General features: G+C 42.2%; 2 protein-coding genes across 6 annotated transcripts; one reads left to right on the plus strand and one right to left on the minus strand.

Moving 5' to 3' along the window:
• Positions 1-706: 706 nt before the first annotated feature.
• Positions 707-13,282, plus strand: fbxo11a (F-box protein 11a). 4 transcript variants are annotated; one of them, XM_004077447.5, is made up of 22 exons: positions 707-1,329; positions 3,393-3,517; positions 3,635-3,716; positions 3,872-4,016; positions 4,180-4,309; positions 4,493-4,576; positions 4,667-4,799; positions 4,890-4,996; positions 5,107-5,218; positions 6,781-6,887; positions 7,126-7,263; positions 7,472-7,689; positions 7,776-7,956; positions 8,058-8,180; positions 8,287-8,372; positions 8,476-8,552; positions 10,071-10,214; positions 10,295-10,405; positions 10,498-10,605; positions 10,678-10,786; positions 10,871-10,969; positions 12,060-13,282. In XM_004077447.5, the coding sequence occupies exons 1-22, from the start codon at positions 1,236-1,238 to the stop codon at positions 12,187-12,189; spliced, it is 2,643 nt and encodes an 880-aa protein (XP_004077495.1). In that variant the 5' UTR covers positions 707-1,235; the 3' UTR covers positions 12,190-13,282. The 4 variants fall into 4 exon arrangements, with proteins under 4 accessions (XP_004077495.1, XP_020565351.1, XP_020565352.1 ...); XM_020709692.3 differs by having other exon boundaries at positions 841-1,329; positions 3,875-4,016; XM_020709693.3 differs by lacking the exon at positions 707-1,329 and adding an exon at positions 1,464-1,718.
• msh6 (mutS homolog 6 (E. coli)) lies at positions 11,853-20,568 on the minus strand. 2 transcript variants are annotated; one of them, XM_004077448.5, is made up of 10 exons: positions 20,126-20,568; positions 19,318-19,520; positions 19,056-19,228; positions 16,077-18,654; positions 15,701-15,984; positions 15,490-15,607; positions 15,322-15,411; positions 15,095-15,249; positions 13,488-13,687; positions 11,853-13,419 (listed from the first exon to the last, which is right to left on the minus strand). In XM_004077448.5, exons 1-10 carry the CDS (start codon positions 20,386-20,388, stop codon positions 13,338-13,340), a joined length of 4,146 nt encoding a protein of 1,381 aa, XP_004077496.1. In that variant the 5' UTR covers positions 20,389-20,568; the 3' UTR covers positions 11,853-13,337. The 2 variants fall into 2 exon arrangements, with proteins under 2 accessions (XP_004077496.1, XP_011482954.1); XM_011484652.4 differs by having other exon boundaries at positions 19,318-19,517; positions 20,126-20,529.
• Between the last annotated feature and the right edge of the window lie 899 nt (positions 20,569-21,467).

A 21,467-nucleotide genomic window follows, 5' to 3' on the forward strand; every position in this document is an offset into this window, starting at 1 on the left:
CTGCCACTACTTTTTAAATAAACAATTAAACTCTTTTTGACAAACTTCATATTTAAGGAATTCAATGTAGGGGTGTATCGATCCATTATAACGACAATTATTCAAATCATAATTTTCTGTTTTTGATATGATTCTTTGTGGATATTTGTTCATTTCAAACGATCCGATTCACTGACCTAACATCGATCAAGGACATCTTTAGTCAAAACTTCAGCCAGAGATAAATAACTGAAAACTGCAGGTGAAGTTTACTAGATTCATTGTTTTTCTTGCAAGATGATAACATGTAACTTTAATATGTGTACAAAAAAACAAGAATTAATGTCAAATTCATTCACATTTTAGTTTCCTAAAGTTCAGGCCGCTGCTGTTTTACAAAGAGTTTCCACACATTAGACTGATTTGATAATTCTTTGCTGCTATCACGTGTGTTGTCCGTTGTGATGGTCATTTTTATGTTATATAAAAAAATAAATCACCATTCCTCAATCCAAATGGTATTTTCCTAGATTGATTACATTTGTTTTTTTCTTTATTCTAACATTATTTTTTGAATGGTCTTTTTTAAATCAAAAGTAATTGTAACGACCTAATTTACATGTGCATGTTTTCATATATTTATTTGTATATGCATCTTTTCAAGTCATGATAAATCATCCAAAGTTTGACATATTTATGTCCAGATATGTTTTCTTTGTCTACTTCCGTATTTGTATTTCCGGGGATTAATGCTTTTGCACAGCATTTGTGGGATTTTTGTGTATTTTTCAGCTGAAATGTCTTATGTTTTGCATAAATCTGGTCATGATGTGACTTCCATGGTTATTGTCTGTCATAGATAGACATTTTCAGAGAGGGAACCCTCTTCCTCGGCTGCTGATGGCCGAGGCTCTCGTAAAAGATGCTGCCAACAATGAAACGGAGAAGCTGTGGAGTTGAATTGAGCGCCATCAGCGGCGAAGGCGAGGAGAGGTCCTCCCCTGTAGTGTGACTGAGGCCTGACGGACTGAGCTCGTCTGTTATGGCTCCTCCTGCTTCGGTTGAACGGGGCCAGACGTAACACCAGTGCAGGGGGAACGGGAGCGAACACACAAGCAAGGCGCTTCTGTCGAACCTCGGTGGACGATGGCATGCAACGCAATGTCGGCGAAGAAAACATAGAGTACGGCGCGATCGACGTCGCCTCTCTTCTGCTGTGAAAGCTTCCGCATTTCTTGTAGATTAAGGACCCCCAAATGAACTCCGTCAGAGCAAGTAACGTTAGCAGAAGACCTAGGCGAGTATCGAGGCCGCGCCCGGTGCAGCCGGAGAGGAATCACCAGGAAAGAGGTAACGTTAGCTCCGCTAACATTAGCATGGTCAGTGAATAGTTCAATATCCGGCGGATTAGTTGAGCTAAATGTCAGTATTCGACAGCTGCGTATGCTGTTGACACTTAACGCACCTGTGGGGTACGTTAAGTTGTTGTATTGAGGAATATAGGGCACGCGATGGATTCGCGTTGCATTTTGGGAAACACCGAGGCTTTTGTTTTTGAGCTTAGCATTTAGGCCGCGCTTTGTTTTCTTTGATTTAATGCTTTGAGAGGGTCATTTTGGTGCCTTTCTGGTCTCGTATTGTCGCTTTTTTGACCGTTTTTGGTTAGTAAAATGACCTAAAGACCAAAAGAGTCATGATAGATCCGGGTTTGCTCGATTGGGACTAGCTAACGAAGACAGGTACGGAACATTTCACCAGTTGTCGTAGCATGCTAGCTTATTTTAGCCCAGGCTAATGAGGTCTTCATTATTAACATGTTTGGCTAGCTAGATAAGGTTTGGTGTTATCCTTCCCCAAAAATGTGGTTTTAAAAAAGATCAATTTACAGTCCGAAAGTCTTCTAAAGAAAAACACCTGTTTCAAATTTCCTTGTAATCTTCTGCGCATATTTGGTGACAGTTTGTTCCACTCGGTAATGCTGTGACATCAATGCAATAAGCACCCGGTAAAATAGTGATTACTGTGCGTTATTGTCCATGCAATAAATAGTGTGTATTTTCAGGAACGCTGATCAAGTTGATAGTACTTGCTTCGTGGATGTTATTTGCTGGATAAATTTGAACAACAACAACGACTGCAGAAGATGCACAAATGACTTTAAAAGAAAAAAAAAAGTTATCTTAAGTCTAATTATTAAACAAGACCATTGGTTATTATTATTATTACTAGTAAATGTAGACACACTTAGTTGATGAGTTGGCTCCAAACGCATGTTTTAGTCAACCAAAACAAAATAAATTAAAAATTAAGTTTATTTTCATACAGAGGGTTGCTCTTTGTTTCAGGGGTGTGTTCCCAGTTCAAACATCTGCACCCCCCCCCCCCCCCCAAATCTAGTAGCAACTTGTCAATTTGTTGATGTCATCTTTGACAGAGAAACCTGCTGTTTTTCCTTCACATTTTTCAACAGTAGCCAGACCCATTCAGGCACGCCCCTCCTGTTACCTTAAACCGCAGAGTATTAATAAAGGTTGATGTGTTTGAAAGGGTCACTTGGGTATGTAGAGAGTTAAACAGCATAATTGAAAAACGAATGAATACACAGGTGACTTCTATACTTACTTTGGTTTTATTTCAAGGGCTTATCTACAGTAAAGAACCTGTGTTTGAGCCACAGGAACTGTCAATAACAGCTTAAATGTATTTCCGAGGTCCTTAGAGGTGTTCCTCAACATGTTTCCAGCAGCATTGGTATTAACACAGCAAAGCAAAATCTTGATTTGTATCTCACTAAAAAGCTTCAAAGCATAAGAAAACTGAAAGAGCTGCAACTTTACAAAAATGATGTTACTAGTGCTTATGTCTTCCCCAAGTAAAATATTTTCCTTAAAAACAATGTGGAGTTCAGTTAACATGCACAAGTAGACCAACTGTCAAGTTATTTTCCATGTGTGCCAAAGTCAAACTTAGAGGTTTCTGTGTCGGCTACCAAACAGCTGCATTTGTCTTGTAAAGATGAATTCCAATAAAATAATAACTGACGGTTTAAGTTATTTGATGAACAATCAAACTTCAAAATGTAAATGTCTAAACCTTTTGTTGTTGACATTTCTTTGTCTTGCTAAACTATTGGAAAAGTAACTGATTCTTTTTGTTGATTTACTCAGATTGGAAGTAAGTCAGATTGAAAAATGTAGCTTAATGGTTATGAACAGTTTCTGTTTGAAAGACAAAATAAAAAATCTGTTTTCATAGGAGGTGGCTGAGTATTTTGCTCAATAACCTTTGTTTTTTCTCAGTTTGGCTTTGCTTTTTTGTATTTCTACTGCCCTTGATCAACCTAATGACATGAAGAGTATTGGCCATGAAGAGTCAAAGATGTAACCACTTTCTTCACCTTCCACCCCGTGTAGATGAGGACATTCCTGCAGAAATGGTTGCAGAAGAATCTGGTCCAGGAGCTCAAAATAGTCCCTACCAACTTAGAAGAAAGTCCTTACCGAAGAGAACTGTGTGTCCAACTAAGACAAACATGGAGGTATGCTTTTTAAAAAATATTTCTAAATGGTTCAGTGATCTTTCAGAAATCAGGGATGTGGAAAAAAAATAGTTTGATATTTTTTGTCTCTCTTTTTTATTATTATTATTTTAATAGGGAGCATCCACTTCAACCATAGAAAACTTTGGACATCGGCCAAAACGTCCCAGAGTTTCAGGAAAGTGTCAAGATTTACCAGGTGAATAATCTCCACCCTGTGCAGCTCTTTTTAGTTAGATATATTTGAAATTTAGCAATTTTATTCTTTCAACTTCCAATCAAAATGTTACTAATATTATTTTTTGGGTAATTTGAAAAGATGATCCTCTAATCCTACGGGCTTTCTCCCTCCAGTAGCCCCAGCAGAGCAATATTTGCAGGAGAAGCTTCCCGATGAGGTGGTGCTTAAAATCTTCTCATACCTCTTGGAACAAGACTTGTGTCGTGCAGCATGTGTGTGCAAACGCTTCGGCGAGCTTGCCAATGACCCCATCCTATGGTGAGATTGTTGACAAATGTTCATGTTTTTGATTAAAAACTGCAAACTTCTTTGTGTTGCATTATTAGTTCAAAGTCTTTTCCAAATACTTTTGATTTCCCTCGTCAGTCACTGTGAAATAAGCACTTCTGTCCAGAAATCCGTGATTTATTTTACATTTCAGGAAGAGGTTATACATGGAAGTGTTTGAATACACCCGACCAATGATGCACCCGGAGGCAGGGAAGTTTTACCAGATCAACCCTGAAGAATATGAGCAACCGAATCCATGGAAGGAAAGTTTTCAACAGCTGGTATGAATACAACTTTTAGACTCTCTGTTCTGGTTCTGTCTTCAGCGATCGCATCAAAGAGGTGGAGTGGTTTCACACCACATTTGTGTGAAATGACTCGTAAATGCTTTACGTTTTTCATGTTGGTGCACTGTAAATTGAAGCATTCGGAGAATTGGAGTGTTTTTTCTTTTTCTTTTACAGTACAAAGGGGCTCACGTTAAGCCAGGCTTTGCCGAACATTTCTACAGTAATCCTGCCAGATACAAAGGGAGAGATAATATGTTTGTAAGTCAGTTGCTTTCACCTGTTTTATTCTTTTCCATTTGTTTTTTGTTTTAGTTATTTAAAAGGTCTATGTCTGTTTTTTTCTCCCAGTACTACGACACCATTGAAGATGCTCTTGGGGGAGGCCAGGAGCCTCACTTTGATGGCTTGATATTTGTTCACTCTGGTATTTACACAGACGAATGGATCTATATTGAATCACCTATCACAATGATTGGTGCTGGTAAGTGCCTTCCAATTGTGGTGATGGTGTCCATTGTTTTGTGTGTGTGTGAGTGAGAGAGTCTCATTGCATGTTCTGTCAACTTTGCAGCTGCTGGGAAAGTAGCGGAGAAAGTTATAATCGAGAACACAAGAGACTCCACATTTGTTTTCATGGAAGGTTCAGAAGATGCGTTTGTTGGATACATGACCATAAGGGTAAGAACGCCATTGTTGGTCATTATTAAATAAGCTGCTGTATTTAATGATCTTTTAATGTGTGGAAACATGATTATCGTAGATATTAATCATTACCGTCTTTGCTTTAGTTCAACCCTGATGACAAATCGGCTCAACATCACAATGCTCATCACTGCTTGGAGATTACGGTCAACTGCAGCCCCATCATCGACCACTGCATCATTCGGAGCACGTGCACAGGTATTAGTGATACCATTGGTGATTAATAAGTTTCAGAGACATTATCACACCAACAAAAACAGTACTGTGGACTCTTCTCTTCACTGGGTATTTGAATATGTTCAAGTTTTACAGATCCACTTCGATGAGGATTTTGGGGGTTTTAACATCTTTTAGTGGCATATTTCTGATGATGGAGGAACTATTATTAAAATTAAGCTCATAGCATTTCTGTGAATCAATAGCAGACAAAATGAGGCCGTTTTTAAAACAAGCTCATGTGTGACGTAGAAAATACTCCCTGCTGCTCCGCTCCATTCTGATGCATCCACTTGTAGACAAACATCCACGTACGTCTTTGTTTTCCTTGTCTAAGCTGGCATCCGGCTTAGAACTTTACGGCTGGAAAGCCCAGATACTGCTCCCCATTTTAGTTGCAGCGGTAGTGTTAGGTTGGGGGCGTGAGGGGCTGTAAGCCAGCAGGAGGATGTGTAAACAGAGGGCTCTCAGCAATGGGGTGGGTGCTACGCCCCAATGACCACGCCCACAACTGTGAATTTCTAATGAAGAAACTATGTCCCAATGACGTTTTTTCTCCTTAAATTTTGTCTTAAAACTGCATAATCATAATTAAAAGACCACTTGAAACGCTTTAACAAAAGATGACCGATCCATGCCGTGAACTAATTTCTCATGGCGCAGATGTGAGGAGTGTTTTGGATTACTTGAACTTGTTTTTTGGGATTAGTATCTTACTGAAGGAAGTATTTTTTTCTGCATAAACGTATTGTAAGGTCTATCAAACAGATGTTCCTATCTTAGTTGACGATTGCAGTGGAAGGATGCTCAGTATGTAGATATATACGTCTAATGAATCACTCCCCCAATGCAAATGCAAGACACACGCCAAGCAGTTAGTGTGAAACCAGCATGAGAAGGAGGAGGATAAAGCTGCCTTGTTCTTCACACAATCGTGCAATTCAGATGGGATCCACGAAAAGGATCTGCAGCGAAACACAAAAACCCCTTTGAGAGCAAGCTCCGCTTTTTGCCGCCGTTGGTTCCGAACGAAAGTCTGCACTTTGGATTGACATTTAATGTGTTTGTAAATGGGAATCTGGCTGACCAGAGCAAACATACTTGAAGTGTATGCTAGTGTTGAGCTGTGGACGTCGCTAATGGACACCCGCCGCACCAGCATTTAGCTTCAGATCGGCTGTTGGGAGGTGGCATCATTTAGCGACAGTGCAGTGGAATGCGTGCAGTACAGCACTGTCTATGATATAAGCTTAAATGAGTGAAATAGTGGCATGTATTTTGAATCATCACAGGCATGTTTTTCACAAACATGCGCCAGGCTCTGTAATTTAAAGGTGATACTGTGTGTTTGTTTGACCTGCAGCATCTCTGCTCGTGTGAGCGATGACAACTTCCAATGATCTCAATAAACAAACGGGGTCATTAACAAAATATATATCAAATTTTAGTTATTCTCTCTGTATAGTCGATTATAAGTTTGTTTGGTTTATTGAAGTGGGTATATTTCAATAATGTTTTGTTTCATTTTGTTTTCTTCTTTTCAGTGGGGTCAGCTGTTTGTGTCAGTGGCCAGGGTGCTTGTCCCAAAATCAAGCACTGCAACATCAGTGACTGTGAAAATGTTGGACTTTACATCACTGACCACGCACAGGTAATACGCCAAGTCTAAATCAATTTGAATGCATTTACAACATTCCAGGAGTCAGGAAAATCAAGGTTAGGAAACAAGTTTAGGGACCAGGATAGTCCAAAAAAGTCGATTTAAAAGCTGGTTGAAGTTCTCTGTGCCATGTTTATGTAAACCAGTCCATATAGATGATAAAAACAATAGTTTTCTGTTGACGATATGGTTTGAGAAGTCCCACACGTAAACCTTTCTCATCCTTCAGGGCATTTATGAAGACAATGAGATCTCAAACAATGCTTTGGCTGGGATCTGGGTAAAGAACCATGGCAACCCAATCATCAGACGGAACCACATCCACCACGGCAGAGACGTAGGAGTTTTTACATTTGACCACGGCATGGTAAGGTTCAGCACAATTGGCTGGGAGGGGTTATTTGATTATTTTCTGTGGGTTTTCAGCCAATCTGTTTTCCTAAATATCGTCTCTCTATATATATATATATATTTATGTTATGTTACTGCAAAGCAGATGATGCACAGTTTGAGATTTGTGGTGTTTGGCTTGGGAACTACAAAGTGACTTAACGTTCTCTCATTTGATTTTCCAGGGCTATTTTGAAAGCTGCAACATCCACAGGAACCGCATCGCTGGCTTTGAGGTGAAGGCGTACGCGAATCCTACGGTGGTTCGCTGCGAGATCCACCATGGGCAGACTGGAGGGATCTACGTGCATGAAAAGGGGCGTGGCCAGTTTATCGAAAACAAGATCTATGCAAATAACTTTGCCGGAGTGTGGATAACCTCAAACAGTGATCCCACAATAAGGTCAGAGCGGTGCCCTAAAGTTCAGTTCAAAGCCTTATAAAGAAGAAGAAAAAGCTTCTCAATTTTTGTTTTCTTTTTCAAAACAGAGGGAATGCCATTTTTAACGGCAACCAGGGAGGTGTGTATATTTTTGGCGATGGCCGCGGCCTCATCGAAGGAAACGACATATATGGTAACGCCCTGGCAGGAATCCAGATCAGGACAAATAGCTGCCCGATTGTCAGGCATAACAAGATCCACGATGGCCAACATGGCGGCATATATGTGGTAAATATATATAAAACGGATACCTCGACATGTTGGTTTGTTATTATGGATTGTTGATAGCATAATCTACCAGGCAGTGAAGAAGTTTTTTTGTCGTGCAGCATGAAAAGGGCCAGGGAGTCATAGAGGAGAATGAGGTGTACAGCAACACGCTGGCGGGAGTGTGGGTGACGACGGGCAGCACGCCGGTCCTGAGGAGGAACAGGATCCACAGTGGGAAGCAGGTATGGACCTGTTTCCAACCAAAATGATGGAACCATGACAGTGAAATCATTCTGTTTAATATTTATGGTTAAATCAAAGATTGCTAATGCGATTTCATGCTAACAGGTTGGGGTTTACTTCTACGACAATGGCCATGGTGTGCTGGAGGACAATGACATCTACAATCACATGTACTCCGGAGTACAGATTAGGTTTGTAGGACGGTATAATGGCAAACGTTTGCGAGGCACATGGAATAAATTCTGATCCAATTGCTTCAATTACAATGAAAATCTTCTTTTTTCCCTTTTGCAGGACTGGAAGTAATCCCAAGATCAGACGAAACAAGATCTGGGGGGGTCAAAATGGAGGCATTTTGGTTTACAACTCTGGTGAGATTCAGAAAGATATTTGTTCACCTCTATTCTTTCAGTTCAGGGATATTTCACTTGTTACTACTGCCAGGCAGTGGACCCCACGGGACCGGTCAGTGGGACATCTGGTACCGGGCTGCAGGGAAAACATTTGATCGTTTCTTGTATAATCTGAAAGAAGTTTTTTTTTTTTTTTTTTTTTTGGGAAAACTACTGGATTCTCTCCACCACATCCGACTCAAGTCACTCGGTTGCTTGTTGAAAATCCATCAGCTATTTCCTTAAAGCGGCTGCGCCGACTGCTAAATTGAAACCTCCAAACTAGTAAATTTTTTTTTTTTTGAAGAAGAAGAACAAAAAACAGATCAACCTCTATTAATCAGGAAATTAAGGAAAAGCCATCTTTGATACATTTTTCAAATACAAATGCATTTTTTTTTTTTTTTTTAAATACTGAAGGTTTACAGAGTATTCTTAGTTAGTCTTGGTCATCCACAGATCCATTCTCCAAATTAAGACTCCTCACAAAACTTTTTAGAGGACCCCACATTTCTGCAAACAGTTCCAACTTTCCTTTCCTAATACATGTAATCCTTTCTAATGGAAAAACTACGAGCATCTGTTTCACCCAGTGAGTCAATTTGGGCCTACAGGTTCTTCTCCAAAACATTGCAATGGTTCTTTTTGCTTGTAAAAAACACATGTCAATCATAATTTGTTCGCTTTTACTAAACTTGGGATTTGAAGGATATATACCTAGAATAAACATAACAGGATTTGTTGGAACAGTTTTTGAAACAATCATCTCCACTGCTTTTCTAACCTCCTCCCAAAAAAGTCTTATCTCAGGGCATTGCCACATGCAGTGGAAGAGAGTCCCTTTAGCCTCAGCACACTTACAACAGATATCGGGAATATTACTGTTATATCGGTTCAGTTGCGCTGGTGTTATATATGTTCTCATAAGCCACTTGTATTGCAGAACCCTAAACCGAGTACTGATTATCTGTTTGTGAACTTTGCTACAAGCTAACTCCCAATCTTCCTTTGACAAGGTTGTTTTGAGATCCTCATTCCAGGCCTTAAATTTAAAATCAGAGTTTTCCTTAGAGTTCAAACTAGTAAATTTAATCAAAAACAAGCAGTTGAAAAGTTTGTTTTAGGAGAAAAGATCCAGTGAGTAAATTGAACAGCCTTTGACTTCAAAATAAAAGAAATCTGCATTTAACAGACAAAACCTAGAAGTCTTTACTCCGAATATGGATTTATAGCTACAGTTGTTATAATAATAATAATGCATTATATTCAGCTACCGGCTGTCTGTTACGAGGACGCTGCTAATAAAGTTTTTCAAATTGAGGATTAATGTTTATTGTTAGATTTAGATCATACCAGTTTTAGAGAGAGTTTTTTGTATTTATCCAGAAAATAAATCGTACGCCCACTTTAGCCCTGAAAAGATTGTCTGACACAGACCGGCCTGTGGCTTGAAAAAGGTCGTCAGGTATTGTTAACCTAAGTGGGCTCCGTTTTCAGGCCTGGGGTTCATTGAGGACAATGAGATCTTTGACAACGCAATGGCGGGTGTCTGGATAAAGACGGACAGCAATCCCACGCTGCGCAGGAATAAGATCCACGATGGGCGGGACGGCGGCATCTGCATTTTTAATGGAGGAAGAGGTAGCTTAGGCATTTAAGGTTTATCACACTTCAGCAGAGAAGCACTGTCGTCAGGTGTTTAATCCTGTGCTTCATGGCAGGTCTGCTGGAGGAGAACGACATCTTCAGGAACGCACAAGCAGGCGTTCTCATTAGCACCAACAGTCACCCCGTGTTGAGAAAAAACAGGATATTTGACGGATTTGCTGCAGGTAGACGCCACCTTCATGACTGGACTTTAAGTCGTGCAAACACCGCGATTGATGTTTATGGATAAGTTGCTAATTTTATTTTATTTTTTAAGGTATTGAGATAACCAACCATGCGACAGCAACCCTGGAAGGCAATCAGATCTTCAACAATCGATTTGGAGGATTGTTTCTTGCATCTGGTGTCAATGTTACAATGAAAGGTACGCACCACAAAGGGTTTTTAATGAAGGTTGTGTAAAGTTGTACTTCAGTATTTGTTTGTTTTCGCTCAGATAACAAAATATTGAACAATCAAGATGCCATTGAAAAGGCTGTGAGCAGAGGCCAGTGCTTGTACAAGATATCAAGTTACACCAGCTACCCAATGCATGACTTTTACAGGTAAAGCAGGTGTATAATCGCCTGAAATGGCCTCTGTTTGCAGGTTTCTGTGTTTGCTCATGGGTTTTTTGGTGGTTTACACAGGTGTCACACCTGTAACACGACAGATCGCAATGCCATTTGTGTGAACTGCATTAAGAAGTGTCATCAAGGACACGATGTGGAGTTCATCAGACATGATAGGTGAGCATCGCCTTCAGTGTCTCTGTTATATATGTACAAAATTATAGCTGGTTTATTGGGAGCACAGCAATTGATTTTAACTATTGGACTCGTATCTTAGTTTGTGGTTGTTGATATGATTCGTGGTGGATTTTGGTTCATTTGAACAATCCGATTTGCTGACCTAAAGTTGGAAAACCAGTGTGACTCAGATAAATACTTGGTACTGAACAGTGCAGGGTAAGTTTTTTTCAGATAATCAAGTGCAAATTTAATATGTGCAAGTAAACAAGAATTAATGGTAAATCCATTCACATTTTAGTTTCCTTATGTTCAGCCCACTGTTGTTTTTCCACATCAAAATAACACAAATGGAAAATTCTAGCACACTGTATGGTCACGTCTTTGCTAAATGTGTTTTCACACATTGGACTGTAGCGATATAACAATATAATCGATCAATCTCATTTTTAAATGATTTCATGTCATAAATATAGGTCGGTTGATTAACAACTTGCTTGAGACAGATCAATCTGGTTGGATTGTTGATTGAAGTCCCCTTACACCCCAATATTTTAGTGTGACCCTGAGGTCAGTAATTCTATAATTGGAGAAAAAGACTGTTTTGTTTGTCTGTTAAATGGAGTTTTCTTATATTTTGAGGTCAAAGGCTCTTCTTCTGTTCTCTCTCTCTGAATCTTTTCTGCTAAAACAAACTTTCCAACTACTTTCGTTTTTTGCTAACTTTGCTAGCTAGGAGGCTTCAATTTAGCAGTCGGCGCTTTAAGAAGGTAGCAGACGGATTTTTGACACGGCCAAACGAATAAGTTGGATGTGTTAAAGAATCCATTAGTTTTCCAAAATAAAACTTCCTTCAAAATCAGATCAAAAATAAAACCGAAAATATTTGAAATTGGTGTTTATTTTTGTTTTTTTTCTCTCTCTCCCTCTGCGGCCCGGTATCAACTGTCCCACAGACGGGTACCGGTCCACAGCTGAGGAACACCGATCTAGACGAAGAGTTTTATTCATTTCTTATAGAGACGTTGAAGACGTTTTTGGGTTTTGTCCAATCTTCTGTGTGAACCAGTTTCATTGCGTCTCCCTGCAGGTTCTTCTGCGACTGCGGTGCAGGAACGCTCTCCAATCCGTGCACGTTAGCCGGAGAACCAACGCACGACACAGACACTCTGTACGACTCTGCTCCCCCCATAGAGTCCAATACATTACAACACAACTGAGCTCCGATGCAGCGAAGATGCTTTTGACTCGTGCAATGGAGAAAAAAAACTAGAATTCACTCTGACAGCACACGGAGCAACAAAAAAAAGAAAAGAAATGGATATGAAAAGATGAGGAGAAAAAAAAAGTATTGAATTATCCTCCTCTCCTTGTTTTGGGAGAAAAAAAGGCAACAGGGCAGGAAACTTGGGGGTGCAGGTGTGTTTCTAAAGAGGCACCTGACACTAAAGATGCTCATTGTTGAAGAACAAGATACTGCAGCCATGTACAGGTCCATGGAGGACACATTTGGAAGAAGCAGCTCAGCTGTTCTGGAGAAAGGCCCTAAAACGACAATGCTTCCATCAGAGGGCGACAGACGTGACCTAGCACTTCAGCGTTTTTTCTGTTCCTTTCTCCTCCAGACAAATGTTGAGATTTGATTTTAATGCTTTTTGTGTAGGTTTTTTTTTTATTATTCTCACGCAAAACTCTTAATGTACTTGAATGTCTTTATTTTATGAAATGTGTTTTTATTTTCCTTTTCTTTTTCTGTTTTGGTTATTCCTCAGAATTGCTGTAATTATACTCGTGTCGCAGTATCTAACTTCTTTCTGTGAAAGAGATCAGAGAAAAAGAGGAAAACACTAAACATTTTCTCCAGCAACGTCGATTCAAAAAGAGGAAATGTGCTCTTAAGACTTAAAAGAAAACAAATTTAAAGATTTATCGCTAGTTAAATCTCAACTCCATTCCTCTGGTAAAGCATTGATGCAGTTCTTTATGGGATGCGTTCTTTTAAAAGCACATTTTCTCTCTGCCAACGCTGCTGGAGAAATTCACAGCTTTTACTCTACTGAAGCTGAGACAAGTGTCTATATACAGCGCTTTGTTGTTTCATCGCCCCCGTCCCCCCCCCCCCCCCCCCATCTATGTGTACTGGTGATTGTGGGTTCTCATTCAGACTGAAATGTATGCATGTATCATAACATCTAGACTTAATATATTGTGAAGTATTCAATAACCGTTATGTAGGCGATAGTGTGAATTAAAAGGGTTTAATTTGCTAGATGAAACATTGTCATTTTTTTTAAATAAACTTTATTAGATCAAGACAGTAGTGTGTGTTTCTTTTTTCCCCCCCATTTGCTCGGCTGCAGAGAACAAACTATAAGGTGTGAATCAGCTGAGTGACGGCGAGTAAAGCGGTGCGGTCCAGTGTAGGATCTTCTGCAAACTGGCAGAGCTTCCTGTAAGACAGCATCAGGTGAAATATTGCACGTCTGCGGGAGGCGAAGACAAAAAGAGCGTCACGTACTTGAACAACCGGAGGCTGACGGTACTCCTCTCGAATTCTCGGGCCTTCTTGTGTCCCGACTGGATGACTTCCTCAGGGAGGTTGGCGAGTCGAGCAGCGTTGAACCCGTAACTTTTCGGACAGGCGCCGCTGATGAACTTGTAGAGGAAGGTGATGGTCTCCTGGCTGGGGTCCTCACATTCGTTCTCCACCATGCAGGCCTGGAAGAAAAGAAAGACCTTTGAGTGAAAACTGGTGCTTAGCACTAAAATGGACGATTGTTTAGAAGAGGCAGGGGAAGACAGGAAGTGGTGGGTTGTGGGGCGCCACAAGGACAACAGCTGTGTTCCAGGTGAGGCCACAAACCGTTAAATTCCCTTCTTTCTTCAGTTTTCAGCCATTTTCTAAATCTTTTCTGTCATTTTATTTGCAAAAGCAGGTATGTCATAGCTTTTTCACCAATATTTTGAGCGAAAGTATCAAACATTTAAGGTACCCAGCAGCTTATTTTCCTCTTTCAAACAGCAGAAACACGTGTGAGATCGAGTATTTGAACGCTTTACACATATATTCAATACTTTGTTTAATATACTAAGAGTTATTGCATCTGAAAATAACAATGCTCTTTGGTTACGCCCGGCAAAATGATCTAAAACTAGATGTACATGCTAAAAAATGTAAACAAAGATGGGGAGAAAAAAAATAAAAGCCTTTTTTTTAGGGTTTGTAACGGTTCAGTAAGAAGTGATTGGTCCAAGTTGGTCATCGTTTCTATGCTAACCACTCTGGCCAATGCGGAGTAAGCCTGTTGGAAGACCACACCCCTTCCACTTGAAAGCAAGCGACACAAAATCTGTCATACATTTGGAAAGCCGGACGTGAGACAGCCTACTTTACCGAAGCATCTGATTGGTCAGTTTATAACGAGAATCATCGTGGACGCTGGACTGTTTCTGAACATGTCTTTGCATGCAAAGTTTTTAACCGACCTCTGCAGTGTTAAAAGTACAAAAACATGTTTTCATTGTTAACACCGTGGAAACCCTTTTACACTGCAGCTTTAGCTCCAGTGTTTCCAATCTTTGGACTACTGTAGATTTCATTAACTCATTCATTGACATGAAGGTTATTGATAAACTGTGCAGACACCACTCTAACCTTCAAACTCCAACTGACCTTTTGTAATATGTCGGTTTTTTTGCGTTTGCTGTTGGCAAACCTTGTCCTGGGACCACAGTTAAAAAATTTGCTTTGCAACCAATATTGGCACATTTATACAAATGTCCATGAATGTGGACTGTTCCTGTTTAAATAATTATAATTTATATAAAAAAATAAGGAAATCTTAAACCATTGATGCAACTAACCAAGTCCAGCGGAATCTGAAGAGGAGAAAAGCAGCTTTGCATCTTTATGCAACACTTTGTTAGTAAGGTGTTGCATATTGAAAAGCTGGTTTTCTGTCAGAATCAGCCGATTCTCACTGATTTACGATATGTCAAAGAGCGGCTGTTACTAAGGTGTTGCAGGCGACCTCTCCGGTGTTAAAAACAGATTTGAATGAGTTAACAAAAGCTCCTGTTTACTTAAATGTCTTGGACCTCACAGTGTTCAGTCGTGGTTCTTACCATGTGTCCTAACCGCACGGCCGAGTTCTTGGCGTAATCCTCCACCAGCGAGTGGTAATGTGTGGAGAAGAGCGTGCGGCAGCAGACCTTCTCGGCCAGCTCCTTCACTACGGCGCTGGCGATGGCTGTGCCATCGTATGTGGCAGTGCCCCTCCCTGCAAACCGAAGGCTTTATTAAAGCTGTTGCCGGGGGAAACCGTGGAGGCGTTTCAAGGTAAAAAGGTTACCTAATTCATCGAGCAGCACCAGTGAGTGTTTAGTGGCATGATGGAGGATGCTGGCCGTCTCGCTGAGCTCCACAAAGAAGGTGCTCTCTCCTGCAGATGCAGCACAAACACAACGTTTAGTTCACGGCTTTAAAAACAAAACATAGAATTCCGGGATTCTGATGTTACCGGCCATGATCCGGTCAGAAGCTCCCAGCCGGGTGAAGACCCTGTCTACCGGTGTGAACCGGAGGCTCTCAGCGGGAACGTAGCATCCCAGCTGGGCTAAAATGACCACCAGTCCACACTAGAAAAACAGAAGAACATTATCCTGTTATGAAACCAAAAGATCCTTAAAAAAACCAAAAAAAACCTCCACATCGGTCCAGACCCAGCCCACCTGCCGCATCAGAGTAGACTTCCCGCCCATATTCGGTCCGGTGACGAGCACACAGGAAGCACAGCCCTCCTCCTCCAAACCATCCCCGTTTCCGGGGCAACCAATATAGATGTCATTAGGGATGAAGTCGTCGCCGAAAAAGGTTTTGGTGACACATGGGTGACGCGATCCGACGAGGTTGATGAAGGGGACAGCCTGGTCGCCGTCCTCTGGTAGCTCCACCTCTGGCCTCGTCATGGGACCGTCTCCACCCTGACTGTAGCGTGACATGGCCAATAAAACATCTGCAGAAAAGATGACAGGAAAACGGTTTTATATGTCCTACAAAGGTTAATAACCAATCCTTAGAGAGAAAGTAAGGAAGTTGTCCTCTCACCCAGCACGGCCATACACTCCACGCTGGTCTTCCAGTCTCCATAGTTCTTGTCAAAGTTATAGAACAGCCTCCTCATGCAGTCTTTCAGAGCAGCATCTCTTTTCTCCTCCAGTCCTTGCAGCTGTGAGAACAGCCGCTCCGTCTCCTTCGTCACGTAACGCTTGCAGCCTTTCTTTGTCGACTTCACCTCGTACTCCTCTGGAATGTTCCTCTCCGGGACGCTGTCAGGAACCTCCATCTGGAAGCGGTTCTTCCCGGTTCCCCAGAAGGCCATGCCTTTACAGCCCAGCCTTTTCTTCTGCCTCTCCAGGTAATCGTTCAGCTCTCGCTCACAGCTCCGGATCCCCGCCAGGGCCTGGTCATACTCCGGGTCAAAGCCGGCTTTCGGGGTTATGACGCCGGTGGAACGAGCCTTCTGGTGGTCAAAAGCCGTGTCCCAGCGCTTAAGTTCGGCTGACAGATCCGGAAAGAGTCCACCCTCTTCCGTTTTCAAACTGACGAGCTGACGCAGCAACTTGGATCCAAACTTGGCAGAAACTTGAGCGAAGTTGGAGATGATTTCCTGCATGGTTTTGAAACCTTCCAGCGCGGACAGGAAGTCCGCGATCTTGCGTTTGCTGTACGTGACCTCCTCGTAGAGAACGGCCCTGCTGTCTGGGTGGTCCTTGCCCTTCAGGGGGGTGCCAATGCTATGGATCTTACTCAGAAGACGCTCCAGATCCGGAAGCTTCTTCAACAGCTCGGCAGCCTCGGTTGCTTGAGCCTGAGCTCCCATGAGGTCTTCCAGGGCGTCCAGCCTGTCCTTGATGGCGGTGGGATTGCACAGGGGAGCACAGAGCCACTGCTTCAGCAGCCTCTTGCCAAACGGCGTGGAGCAGGTATCCAGGCGCTCCAGCAGGGTCCCCTCGGTTCGTCCCGATCCATTCTGAAAGATCTCCAAGTTTGCCAGAGTTACTCCGTCCAGTACCATGCGCAGACGAGTCTGAGCAAAGAAGCTGGAGGGTCCGGCGGCTTTGGCCATCTCAACATCAACAGGAACGTATTCTTCGAAGTTGGCCATGGAGAGCAGCTCTTTATCCACCAGACATTTCTTTAGGTAGAATATGCATCCGCCCAGAGCAGACAGGGCCAATTCGTAACCTTCTTTAGGAGACAAACACAGAGAATCGCTCTCAGAGGTCATTTTCTTCAGAAGAGCTGGGAGAAAACAGCCCCCGGTCTGCTTCTCCTCTCCGGCCGACTCCTTAAAATAGTCCTCCTCTGAGAGGGTTTTCAACGTCTTCTGAGCATCCCAAAACTGGCTCCCGCCGTGAAGCCCCTCCTGCAGCGCCGAGGACAAGGACGCCTTGAGAATTTTGCGCGTCTCCACCGACGGGTTCCCCTTTTCGAATAGCACCTCGGCAGGGGCAAAGTGTGCGATCAGGGTGCGCAGGCGTGAGCAGTGGCGGTCGTCCGGAAACTGACCGACGTGGAAATAACCCACGGAGGTGTCCACAAAGCAGACGCCGTAGACGCGGCAGTGGCCGGAGCTCTCCTCTTCGGGCTTTTCTTTTAGACTCAGGAGGAACTTGCTCTGGCTCTCAGAAGGAGCTCCGTCCAACACGCTGTAGGTCTGGGTTCCCCGCGTGACGATGCGGCACACCTCCCGTCTCACCACGCGGTCAAACTTGGAGGGTTTAGCCATGGCCTTGCAGCGCGCTTCCATCATTTCTGGAGTCTCTGTCTGCTCCACCCGAGCCACCTTATAACCTTTGTGGACCAAAACGTCGGAGAAACGGGCAAAGCCGATCTCTGGGAAGCCAGAGTGGGCCCAGGTCCCCTTCATGAACGTCAGCCCCAGCTCATTGACTCCGATCACGGCGTCCATGTGGTAGAGCTCGTAAAACTTTCCGACCTTGTAGAAGATGACAGTGTCAAACATCTCAGATTTCAGTTGCCACCAGCGGCGCATTCCAGGAGTGATTCTATTGAGGAAGTCTTCAGGCACGTACAGGCTGGTGGGGTCGTAGTCCTCGTCCGTCTGTCGTCGCCTTTTCCCGTCTTTCCTCTTGCCCTCTTGCAGCCACTCCAGCTTCTCGTGATCCCAAACCGTCGCAGCTCCAGCGGAAGCCGGTCCGTTCGCCTGACTCTCGAAGCTGTCAGGAGCAGAGAACGCCGTCAGGCGAGACTTTGTGTTCGCCGCGACTGCCGGTGGGGCGCGTTTGGGAGTGGCCGTAAAGGCGGCAGGAGTTTTTGCTTTTGAGCTCTTTGATTTCTCTGCAGGACGTTTGCGCTTCACAGGCTTGACGGGGCTTTCTACTTCCGACTCCTGGGTGCTTTCTGCCTCTTCTTCGGTGCTCGCTGCCCCCTCTACTTCCTCCTCTTCCTCACTGCTAGAAGCAGCATGTTCTGGTTTGAACTCCTCATCAGATTCATCGCTGTCAGAAGCCACAACGATGCGACGCCGCTTGGATCGGCTTCCTCCCTTTTCTGCTGAACCGCGGGAGGAACGGCGGCCAACTTTAGCCGAGTTGCTTTGGTCGCTTTTCTTTTCATCCTCGCCACTAAGCTCTTCGTCAGTCAGTGTTGTCTGGTCAAGCTAAAAAAAGAAAACATTCAACTGATTTGATTAGACAAACTCATTTGCTTATTATTCTGTCCTGCAGCAGCCCCGGACCGTGGGGACCAGATTGTTTTCACAATTTTTCTTTCTTACTGCAATTTTTACCTCCACCACATACTTACCAAAATTTACACACAGCAAGTACCCCATGTAAAACTTTTTTTTTTTTTTAACAAAAACCAAGGATAAACCACAGTTTGGGATTTTTCTTCTTTTACGTGAATCTTATATTTAACTTTAATCAGGATATCAGGGGCAGAAAGGAGAGCAAGGGCTTGTAGCAGCCAGTGAGGGTGGGGGCAGGTAGCGCCTGTGGGCCATACAACACTTCTTGCAGCTTTGTTTATTTTATTTTTTACAAATATTTAAAAGATTACCTCCATTTCTTCTTCCTCTTCCTCCTCATCAGATGGATCCACGCAGAGAGGCATCTTCACTCTTTCCTCTGGACTCTCAAACAAAACCCCATCGGCGAGCTTCATGGCCTTGTGGATGACGGGTTTGCTACTGAAGAAGACCCCCCCGGGTCTGACGTCACTGCAGTCGGAGCCTGAACATCATACGACACAACCGTCAAACGATCCCTAAGGATGATGCTTTTTTGTGTGTGTGACATCTTTACAACAGAAGGTGTAGTACCTTGGTATTCCCGGATGTATCTGGTGCTGACCCATCCTCTGGTGGGGGGTTCATCAAAGAAATGAACATGTACGCGCTGGTCCCGACCACGCCCCCTAAACAGCTGCCCAGTCAGGGGTTGGGGTACTACCATACACGGCCACCAGGGGTGTCCTTCCAATTTGGCCCAAACTAGGGCGCCAGCTTTACACATAGGTGAGCTGCTAAAGAATGACAGGAATGAAAATTCTTCACAAAACATCCGGTTCCACTATCTTTATGCTATGCAGCAGTATATAACACAAGTTCATCAATTAATAGTAAGTCAATTAATATATATAATAACTAAAGTAAAAAAGACCAAAATTTGTTTAGAAAAAATTATATTACATCAATTAGTCAATAAGCATTGGTCAATAATAACATCTATTTTTTCAGCAGTTTAGAGAACTAGTAACCAGTAGACTAGTTTTTGGCTAAAAACAGTTTTTAAGGCATGAAATACAAACATAAATGTTCATAAAACCCCAAACATGTCAATAAGGTTGACTTGTTGATATTTTACTTTGGTTTTGTTTTGTTTACATTCGGTTGAATGCATCACACGTGCTATATATGTTTGCTGTATGGGCACGTGCGGGTGTAGGCGTGTACATCCCGTTACACGTGTACATAAACTGATTATAATAAGAGATGTGTGTACTTTTATTGTTCAAACTAGACCTAGATGATGAAAGTAATAAAAGCCAAATGACAGCAGGATATGCCTGATCTCTGCAGGATTATGCTAACGCGAAACACTGTTCCAGTAATTACACTGATCCAATACCTCTCTTCAGTCGGAGTTTTTTTGCTTCCAAACAGTTGTTTGATTCCTCCACTCGCAGACTGTGACTGACTTTTTTGTTTCACTTTTCCAGCTTTAGCCGGCTGCTGTTGCTGGGTCTCATTAGCTTCCTCCTTCGGAGACGAGTTGGACTTTTTCACTGCAGAAGGCAAGTCGGCCTCGGCCGGAGAGGAGCTCGGTTTCGGCTTGGCAACCAGCGGCGGAGACTTGGTGAAAAAACTGAAAATGGAGCTCTGCTTCGCCATGTCCGCGCCTTTTTTTAGAAAGATTTTCAGCGAGTTATCAGACTTAAGCCTCCAAACATCGCCTAGCTTCCTCGACAGAGACGGCGCGCTGCTATATCCCGTTCGCGGGAAACGCACTACGACATTTTTAGGGCGTGGCCACAAACGTCGCCCAATGGCAAACGCGGCTCTTTGCTGACGAAAATCACGTGACGTATATATAGCTTCTCGTTTTGGCGCCCAGAGTTTTTTTTTTCTTCAAAGAACTTTATTACAATACGGAAATATTACAATTAAATATTACAATTGATTGAACTGATTTTGACTTAATTTTTAAAAAATATGGAAAATTAGCCAGACACCAATATATTTTTAATAATAATAATTTATAATGATAGTAGCAATAATAATATTCATTACATAATTGAAACTTAATAATAACAAATCATTTATTATGTGCAATGTCACATTCTTGAAACATTTATTATTTTGTGAACACACAAAATATTACATACACTCAATAATAATAATAATACACACATTCACACAGCGTTTGTACGTGAATGCGACTCTGACTGTATAGCACTTATTTGGTTTGACAATGTCAACAGCTCTCATACAAAACAATTCAATAGAAATAATCTATTTATAATACTAGATTTTTTTTAATTGGAATAAAAAAAATCAGATGTAAATTTATCCTCAGACCCTAGAACTTGTTATACTAGTTCATTGGGCATGTGGATGTAAAATGTATTAATAAATATAATACAAATAATTATATATATAATTTATTATGAGGATTCATGACATAAAGGTTTCCATAAAGTATGGGCATCAGCCTGTAATGAGGTTTCTACAGTGCACCTGCAATATTATTTTACAAACTTAGACCGATGACAATTTTGTTCATGAATCAGCAATGAAGCCTGGGAGGATGAAAAAAGTATTTTACACAAAATATTTCTGTTCTGCTTGAAATCATGCTTTACATTGGATAGGTAATAAGAGAAAAAAAGGTTTTAAATATTGGTATTAATCAACACCTGTTTGTAAATGTTGGACAATAATCAAATATCATGTAAAACAGATCGAAACGG

This window comes from Oryzias latipes, chromosome 15 (genome assembly GCF_053564925.1).
Source record: "Oryzias latipes strain Hd-rR chromosome 15, Olatipes_Hd-rR_3.1".
NCBI classification, from domain to species: domain Eukaryota; kingdom Metazoa; phylum Chordata; class Actinopteri; order Beloniformes; family Adrianichthyidae; genus Oryzias; species Oryzias latipes.

Bases quoted from the DNA above. Each gene is read 5' to 3' on its own strand.
- msh6 (XM_004077448.5), bottom strand. From the start codon at position 20,388: ATGGCGAAGCAGAGCTCCATTTTCAGTTTTTTCACCAAGTCTCCGCCG. The intron at 15,412-15,489 runs GTAACATCAGAA...CTGCATCTGCAG, and splicing joins TTCTGACCGGATCATGGCCG to GAGAGAGCACCTTCTTTGTG. The intron at 15,250-15,321 runs GTAACCTTTTTA...TTCGGTTTGCAG, and splicing joins GGTGCTGCTCGATGAATTAG to GGAGGGGCACTGCCACATAC.
- fbxo11a (XM_004077447.5), top strand. From the start codon at position 1,236: ATGAACTCCGTCAGAGCAAGTAACGTTAGCAGAAGACCTAGGCGAGTA. The intron at 4,577-4,666 runs GTAAGTCAGTTG...TTTTTCTCCCAG, and splicing joins AAGGGAGAGATAATATGTTT to TACTACGACACCATTGAAGA. The intron at 10,215-10,294 runs GTAGCTTAGGCA...GCTTCATGGCAG, and splicing joins CATTTTTAATGGAGGAAGAG to GTCTGCTGGAGGAGAACGAC.